Below are 9343 nucleotides of genomic sequence, written 5' to 3' on the forward strand. Positions count from 1 at the left end.
AGCAGGCCAGCGAGTGGACTGAGAGGGAGTCTGGGTGAGGTATACCGCCCCTCCTTCCACAGAGCAGGGTCCTGCAGAGTTCCTGGCCCCCCTGTGACGTCAGGAGCAGACCGCCCAGTGCCACGCCCAGCGGCAGCCGCGGCAAGCCCTGACAAGTTGGTGGCCCGTACGGGGAGAGACGTTCCGACGCAGGCGCCAGTCAAGGGGCGGCCTCCCAAGGCCGCCACCCCAGCGGAGCTTGGACTGTGGCTGGAGGAACGCCAGGATAGGCTGTGGGGAAGGCTGGAGGCAGCCTACCCAGCTGCTCCAGTGGAACTAGCACTGACAGCAGAGCCGCGGATGCAAGCTGGCGTGCTCACAGAGGCCTTGCCAAGGGTTTGCGCCTTCGTTTGGGAAAATAACCCACCGCCTGGCAAGCAGGTGCAGAGTCTATGCGCCACCGTGAGGATAGGCCGGCTGATCCTACAAGCCCTATTGGACTCCGGGAGTGCAGTCTCAGCAATTCAACCCCAGCTTCTCCCAGCTGCCACCCCAGTGCACCGCTGGATCCCAGTGACGGACGTGATGGGCCGCACCCAGCCCTACCCTACGGCCCTAATCACAATAGAGTACCTAGGGGTCTGCCACCAAATGGAAGTCGCCCGGGTAGGCCACCTACCCGTGCCAGTGCTGCTGGGAAGAGACGCCCCAGGGTTCTTCAGGCTCCTCAAGCAGGCAACGGAGAAATTGGGAAGAGACGCCCCCGGGAATACCGGGCTGCTGCTGGAGGCGGCAGGGGAATTGGCAGGCCCTCAAGTTGCCACCGCTCTGCAAGTGGAGGAGGCCAACGACCCGGGCGAGGGTCCCTCTGTCAGACCAGGGGCAGAACCACAGGTTGAAGACCCAGCGGGACCCCCAGCAGACTGCCCATTCCGCGATGCCCAAGGGGCAGATGAGTCCTTACAGTGCTTGCGAGAGACAGCCGCTCGTGAGGAGGAGCAGGTGCGGAATGAACGGAGGTCCCAGCGGCTCCCTCGCATCGAGAAGCAAGGAGGGGTTTGGGTTCGCATAGCTCGTGCCCCAAGTGGCCAGGGGGAGGTCCGCCAGCTATTGGTGCCGGCGGCCTACTGGGCCGAAGTCCTCCGCACGGCCCATGAGCATGCGTGGGCCGGGCATCTGGGGCACCACAAGACCCTGAAGAAGATCCTTGAACAGTTCTTCTGGCCCTCCGTGAATGCAGATGTGAAGGCCCACTGCCGCTCGTGTCCCACCTGCCAGCGGGTGGCAGCCTGCCGCCCACCGAAGGCCCCCCTCTCCCCGCTACCCGTCATGGAGACACCCTTCCAACGGATCGCGATGGACTTCATTGGACCGCTGCCACGCACACCCCGGGGCCATCGCTTTGCCCTGGTGATTGTGGACTATGCCACGCAGTTCCCCGAGGTCATCCCGCTGAAAACCATGCAGACCCCGGGGGTGGTCCGGGCCCTGTCCAAGTTTTTTGCGATGGTGGGGCTGCCAGATGAAATCCTGACGGATCGAGGGGGCCCGTTCCGTGCCACAGCCATGCGCCAACTCTGCCGGAATTTGGGGATCCGGCAGGTGTTCACCTCGGCTTACCACCCTCAAACAGATGGTTTGGCAGAGCGGCTGAACCAGACTGTCAAGGAGGCCCTGAACAAGATGATACGGGACAAGCCTCATCAGTGGGACCTGTACATCGACCCGCTCATGTTCGCCCTCAGGGAGACCCCGCAGGCCTCCACTGGCTTCAGCCCATTCGAGCTGCTATATGGGCGCAAGCCACGAGGGATGCTCTCCCGGCTGACAGAACGCTGGGGGCCCCAGGCCAGCAACCCTGCGCCCACCCCACAGGAGTACGTGAGCCAGCTCCGTGATCGGGTGCAACAGTCCCAAGCCGAGGCGAACCGCAGACTGACTCGCACCCAGGCGAAGCAGAAAGCCGCCTACGACCGGGGTGCACGGATGACTTTCCAGGCTGGAGAGAAGGTCCTGGTGCACCACTCGGTATTTCCCAGAGAGGGAGGGGACGCTTGGAGGGGCCCCTACCCGATTCGAAGGGTGCTGGGCCCCACTATCTATGAAGTCCAGTGCGGGGTCGGCCGACGTCGGCAGAAGACCCTGCATGTGAACCTCCTGAAGCAGTGGCACGAGCGCCCCGAAGAGGAGTGTGGCATGGCTGAGGACCCATTGGAGCTTCCTGACAGTGAGCTGCCGTGGACCTCTGAAGCCCCGGAGTTTGAGGTGCCCAAGGTGGACCCCCAGCTTGATCCAGCTCAACGGGCCCAGCTATGAGACCTCTGCGCACGGGTTCCCGGGGTCTTCTCCCGCAGACCAGGCAGCACCAGCCTGATTCAACATGCCATCCCAACCAGCCCGGGGCAGACAGCCCGGGCTACCTGGCGCCCCATCCCCAGGAAGCGGTGGGAGGCAGTGGAGAAGGAGACAAATGAGATGCTCCGGCTGGGTGTAATCGAACCCTCACGGAGTGCCTGGAGGAGCCCGATAGTCCTGGTACCCAAGCCAGATGGGACCACCCGGTTTTGCATTGACTATCGCGAACTGAATAAGGTGGCCCAGTTCGACGCCTACCCCATGCCCCGAGCAGATGTGCTGGTGGACCACCTGGGGTCCGCCCGCTACCTGTCGGCCCTGGACTTAACAAAGGGCTACTGGCAGGTGCCCGTACGGCCGGAGGACCGGGAGAAGACGGCCTTTGCCACCCCCCAAGGCCTCTTCCAATTCAAGAAGATGCCGTTTGGCCTGCATGGGGCGGCGGCCACCTTTCAGCGGCTGGTGGACCAGGTGCTGGGAGAGTGCGGGCGTACACCACGGCGTACATTGATGATATTATTATCTTCAGCCCCGACTGGCCCACCCACCTCCAACACCTGGAAGCCGTCTTAAGGGCCCTCCAACGAGCTGGGCTAAGGGCGAACCCAAAAAAGAGCCACCTGGGGTTCCAGGAACTCCAATACCTGGGCTTCGTGGTCGGGGGAGGACAAGTCAGGCCACCACCGGACAAGGTGGCCTCAATAGCCGACGCCCCACAGCCCAAGACCAAGAAGCAGGTTCGGAGATTCCTAGGACTGCTGGGGTATTATGGGCGGTTCATCCCCCACTTTGCCTCCCGAGCGGCGCCCCTGACGGACAGCTTAAGGAAGGGGCTGCCCAACCAAGTCCGGTGGACCCCAGAACTAGAGGCAGCTTTCAAAGACCTGCGGTCCGCCCTCTCTAACGCCACTGCCCTGTGGAACCCGGACTTTGACCGGCCCTTCACACTGGCCACAGAAGCTTCGGACACCGGCCTCGGGGCTGTGCTGACCCAGGAACGTGACGGAGCAGACGTCCCAATTCTCTTCCTGAGTCGGAAGCTACAGCCCGCCGAGAAGCGCTATGCCACGGTGGAGCGGGAGGCCCTAGCGGTCAAGTGGGCGGTGGGGGCCCTGCAGTACTACCTGGCCAACAACCCCTTTATACTGCTGACGGACCATGCACCCCTGCAGTGGCTCCATCGCATGAAGGCGCACAACCCCAGGGTGCTACGCTGGTACCTCTCCCTTCTACCCTTCCAATTTACCATCAAATACCGCTGGGGGGCACGGCATGTGGACGCGGACTATATGTCCCGCATGTTTGAGACTGAGCCGGACCCCCACAACTCAAAGCCAAGCGGGGGTGTGTGTCTGGGGTCTGAGCCCCAGCCCCCAGACTTGACAAGAGGGAACAGCAGGGGACAAAAGGGTGGCAGCAACTCCACCCCCCAAGCCGGCAACCAGGGCCAGAACCTACCTACTCCATGGGGAAGGGGCAAAAGGCCAGTACCTCAGAGGGGTGGAGGAGGCAAGGAGAAACCAGCCAGCCCCACCCTCCAGGGGGAAGAGAGGGGGCTGAGCAGGCCGGAGGGAAAGGGACACAGCAGGAAGAAGGTGGGTCCAGCAGCAGCAGCAGCAACCCAAGCAGAGCCCTTACCTGGCAGGGAGAGGACGCCGCCGATGCAGCCCAGAGCCACACCATGGCTAGAAGACAGCAGCCTGGCTCAGGAGTTGCTGGAAGCCAAGCCTCTCCAGGGGGGGGCTGCCACAGGCATTCTGGGGGAGGGGATGGGTAACCCCGCCCAGCATTGCTGAGCAGGCAGCACAGAAGCTGGCTAAGGCAGCTCCTCGTGAGCAAGGCCAGGCAAGCCCAATAGCACAGAGGCTGGCTGGGGCAGCTCCTCGGGAGCAGGGCCAGGCAAGCTCAGTAGCTCAGAGGCTGGCTGGGGCAGCTCCTCGTGAGCAAGGCCAGGCAAGCCCAATAGCACAGAGGCTGGCTGGGGCAGCTCCTCGTGAGCAAGGCCAGGCAAGCTCAATAGCACAAGGGCTGGCTGGGGCAGCTCCTCGTGAGCAAGGCCAAGGAGCCCTCAGCTGGGGATGGCTCGCACTCAACCCCACCCTGCCAGCATGGCAAAAGGGCCCAGGAGGGATTAGTGGTTGGAGGGAAACACCTGGAGGAATGCACAGCTGGGCCCAGTCAGGAGAGGGAACAAGCCTGGAAGGAGGGCGAGGTGGAGAAAGGAAACCCTATAAAGGGTGGCTGGGAAGAGCTCTGGGGTGGTGGGTGTGAGTGAGGAGTGATGATGTGGAGTGAGAGCAGTAGGATGCAAGGGTGGAGGCTTGGAGGAGAGTTCTGGAAAGAGGAGATGGAGGACACAGAGGGTAAGCAGGCCAGGTTGAGCAGGCCAGCGAGTGGACTGAGAGGGAGTCTGGGTGAGGTATACCGCCCCTCCTTCCACAGAGCAGGGTCCTGCAGAGTCCCTGGCCCCCCTGTGACGTCAGGAGCAGACCGCCCAGTGCCACGCCCAGCGGCAGCCGCGGCAAGCCCTGCCAGATCCTGCCAGATCAGACTAGTGATCCATCTAGCCCAGCATACTGCTTCACAGTGGCCAAACAGCTGGCTCTGAAAACCAACACACAGAATACAGAGGTTGGAAGCCTTTGTCTGATGCCAGCACTGATGCTAGGACAAGGAATATCTATCATGCCCCACTTTCTACACACCAAGGAGTATATTGTACATGTCTGGAGCATGGAAGCAAGATTCAGACGTTTTGTATGATCCAGAGTTAATGCATGAGGAGATCCTATTAATGTGATCCATGCAGCACAATTAAGAGGGACACATCATTTTAGTGGGGCCTTATCACTAAAAATGTACACACACAGACTTCAATGTTGTACTATCTGTAGGTTAGGAAGAAAAAAAACTCTTCACACTTCCTAAACCATACCTTCCACATATTTATGATGAAATAGAAATACCCAGAGAGTTTTTGACAGTCAAAATAGTTTCAAATCACATGCTTCTTCAGAGAAAACCACTCTGGCACTTAATACTACAATGGAATTTTCTACCTTGATTATTCAAAATTCTCTCTCCAATCAAATGAGTTATTTTTTTTAATGAAGTTGATTCTAAAAATGGATCATGGGCTGCAAACAGGGAGCCTTTGGGGCTCCATGCAAACTACAACTTTATGAGTTGTTTTAAGCCTGTGTAATACTACACAATCTTATTCTGAAGACAACACAGGTCAAATTATGTTTGTCAAAGTTAATATAACAGAAGTTATGGATGTTTGGGTAAAATTAATCACAGATGGGGACACATCTGAGAAAGTACTCTGACTGAAACTAGTACAGAAGATAAGGAGAAGACAAGGGTCTTTTAATAATCTAGCAGATTAACCAACAGTTGAATAATAAAAAAATCTATTAGTAGGTTTCACAAGTGACATTAGTGATTCAGCTATAAGACACTTCATTTTTAGTGCGAGCTAAGCAGGTGGCAGCTGTGGTCAGGAGTGTCTGTTACAAACCTTGATGGTTAGCCAGCTGTAGCTTTTCCTAGACAGGAATGATCTGGCTAATATAGTACATGCCCTGGTTACATCTAGATTAGAGTACTGCAATGTGCTCTACATGGGGATGCCCCTGAAAAGTATTCGGAAACATCATCCAGTGCAGAATATTACAGCCAGGATGTTGACTGGAGTGGGTCACAGAGAACATATTACTCCGGTCTTGGACCATCTACACTGGCTCTCAATCTGTTTCTGGGCACAATTCAAGGTGCTGTTGCTGAATTTAAAGCCTGGTATGGTTTGGAAACAACATACCTGAAGGCCTGCTCCCTTATGAACCTACTCAAGCACTGCAATCATCTTCAGAGGCTCTGCTTTGGATGCCCCTGCCTTGCAAGATTTGGTGGATGGCAACTTGGGAGAAGGCCTTCTCTGTCGTGGCAATAAAACTTTGGAACTCTCCTCCCAGGAAGATTCGCCTGTCCCCTTCTGTTGCTGCCAGCAGGTGAAGACTTTTTTGTTTCTCTTGACATGCCCCCAGTGAACCCTCAATGTTTTAACTGTTGTTTTTATGTTTTGTATATATTTAAGTTCTGGTTTTTTAATTTGTACTTTGAATTTGTTAGCCACCTTGCTGGCCCTGTGAGCACAGAAAGGCAAGGTAAAAATCCTATAAACAAACTATAGTGGAAACTTGAGATATCCTGTCTTTCTCCACAGCAAATCCGTTGTGAAAAACCTCTGCAGAAAAATCAAAATAGTGTTAGCCTGGTGAGAATTCTACATAATCATCTCAAATCAAAAGGGCTCAATTTCTTCTTTGTTAGCTGACAGAAGTCCTAACTTATATTTGCGTAAGTAAAGGTAGTCCCCTGTGCAAGCACCGAGTCATTACTGACCCATGGGGGCACGTTGCATCACAATGTTTTCTTGGCAGATGTTTGTTATGGCATGGTTTGCCATTGCCTTCCCCAATCAGCTACACTTTACCCCCTACCGTAACATTCACTGTACCTTACTCTCTCTCTCTCTCTCTGAGAGAGGGAGAGAGAGGGTGTGTGTGCGTAAACCATCTTTCTACTTTATTCTACTGTATATGTATTATAAGAAAGAGCCCTGTGGCGCAGAGTAGTAAGCTGCAGCACTGCAGCCCAAGCTCTGCTCATGACCTGAGTTTGATCCCAGCGAAAGCCAGGTTCAAGTAGCTGGCTCAAGGCTGACTCAGCCTTCCATCCTTCCGAGGTCGGTAAAATGAGTACCCAGTTTCCCGGGCGTAAGGTGTAGATGACTGGGGAAGGCAATGGCAAAACACTCCATAACAGAAGTCTGCTAAGAAAACGTTGTGATGCGACATCCCCCATGGGTCAGTAATGACTCAGTGCTTGCACAGGGGACTACATTTACCTTTACCTATATGTATTATAACCCTTCAGAATCTATTGTCACTTCAGAATTTTAATTTCTTATATTAAAAATTATTCTTAATGTTTAATATCTGGGTATAAAAACCTGGACCTGAACAAGAGAACTATAAGCCTTTATCCTAGACCCAGGACTATATATATAGTATAGCCCAAATTCAATACAGCCAAGTTTGTTAGCATTTCCAAAACCACAGAAGCTCTGTAGTAGTTCACACACCCTCCAGAACAAGAACTAAGAAGTCTAATTCTGAAAGTTTGGTATTTGGAGTAACCCTACCTGTCCACATCACTTTGGCTATCAACTGGTGAGCCTAGTCTATCAGACAGTCTCCTTCGCTCCAGTAGGTCAATGCTGTAACGCTCGTTGCTAGCTGCAGTCTGCAAGCTCTGTTCCTCTGAAGATTCAGAGTGCCGACTTGGAGAATGCCTACATGCAAATCTTGAGTGCCTGCCCAGGGAAATTCTCTGCAATAGGAGAAAAAAACAATCTCAAATGCAAGCCACTGAAGCTTCCCACAACACTCATAAATTATACCTGCAGTATATAGTATTTGAAAAAAAACCCAACAATACTATAGCATTGATATAGCAAGGGACAAAAAACATTATCTATGAATTTATTTATATAAAATATTTATATGCCTGCCTTTTGCGTATTTTATATTTATATTTTGTGCATTTAATATTTATTGTGTTGATGTTGAATACTGTAACTGATTTACACAATTTTATTGCATCTTCCATTGCCACTGTTACCCAGCTTGGATGCTGAGTTGGTAAACAAAATGAGATAATGAAAACCAAATAAAATGTGCATACAAACTCATTGGACTACAAGAAGGGGTAATGTGCCAATTCCTATAGGAAGTAAGGTACAGAAAATATGATCCACAGCTCCCTGGGCCAAAAATAATGGTGACCTTTTGTTCTGAGGATGGGTATCATTCTACTCTTCTCAACATTTATACATTTTTTCAACTTTCAACACACACACGTTATCTGCTATAGTCTACATTGTCATTAATACGCTTTTGGCTGTACCAGCTATCATTATGGGGCACTACGTATCAGGTACTGATCCCTGATTTCATCTATATAATGAACACATATTGTTGTTTTCTTCTTACAAATCGCTACATAGAGACACATGCAAGATGTGCGTCCACTATAACAGGGGAACAGACATTGCGCTCTTTTGCCTCCCTCCCTGACCACGGGTCAAAGGGGCGAGCTTTGGGGGGAGGGGGACGTGACAGCGACAAGGTTGTGTTTTCGCCAGCAGTTGCTCAGGGCTGCCAGAAACTGCGCAGACCTACCCCGGCCGGGGGAGGGGGTCTCCTGAAAGAGGCAGCGGAAGCTCCGCTTCAGAGACAAGGGCGGGGGGAGAAGGGTAACCGAGGCCGGATCTTCGGAGATCTTACCCGGCTCAGGCTGCCGTCCCGCTGCTCGGACCCGCGGCGGGTCTGGCTGCCCCCGGACGGGGAGCGCACCCTACTCGTGCGGCGCGGGGAGGGCGAGCGGCGAGAGGAGCGGCTGCTGGACGGTGAGAGGCGGCGGCGGCCCCGGGGAGAGGGCGAGCGGCGCGGGCTGCGGCCTCGAGTCGAGACGCCCGAACGGGAACTCCGAGAGCCCGAGCTGCTGCTCTCCTTGGACCGGCCGGAGCACGACAGGCCGGAGCGGCTGCTGCTGGGGCGGAACATGGCAAAGCGGGAGTGGTCGCCCGCCAGCCACACACACCGCGCGGCTGAGCTTGCGACGCAATCCCCGAAAGCAAAGCTTGCTGGGAGAAGAGGAAAGTGAGAGAGCCTTCCAAACAAAATGGCGGAGATGGGCGAAGAGTCACGTGTCAAGAGAGAGGCGGAGCTAGAGGGAGGTGCTGCCTCCTTCGTACGGTCTCTGCTTTCGGATTTTGGTTGACGAGAGAGCTCGCGCTGTAGGTTGGGCGGCGCAGGGTAGCCTCCCCATCCAAATATTTGGATAAGAGACTACCAAAGAAGTTCAGTGTCGCTGCACGGAGGCAGGCAATGACAAATCAGCTCTGAACTTCCTTTGCCTTGAAAATCCTTGGTGGGGAAGG

At 54.5% G+C, this 9343-nt stretch overlaps 1 protein-coding gene across 1 annotated transcript in view; it reads right to left on the reverse strand.

Moving 5' to 3' along the window:
* Positions 1–9059, reverse strand: part of LOC129328214 (zinc finger protein 318-like) — an 87366-nt gene extending 78307 nt beyond the window's left edge. Inside the window, exons 1-2 of the mRNA XM_054977116.1 lie at positions 8688–9059; positions 7544–7731 (exon numbers count right to left, since the gene is read on the reverse strand). Coding sequence (XP_054833091.1) covers positions 7544–7731; positions 8688–8966 — 467 coding nt within the window. The 5' untranslated portion in view covers positions 8967–9059. The remainder of the gene's footprint in view (positions 1–7543; positions 7732–8687) is intronic.
* Between the last annotated feature and the right edge of the window lie 284 nt (positions 9060–9343).

This window comes from Eublepharis macularius, chromosome 1 (genome assembly GCF_028583425.1).
Source record: "Eublepharis macularius isolate TG4126 chromosome 1, MPM_Emac_v1.0, whole genome shotgun sequence".
Classification (NCBI taxonomy): domain Eukaryota; kingdom Metazoa; phylum Chordata; class Lepidosauria; order Squamata; family Eublepharidae; genus Eublepharis; species Eublepharis macularius.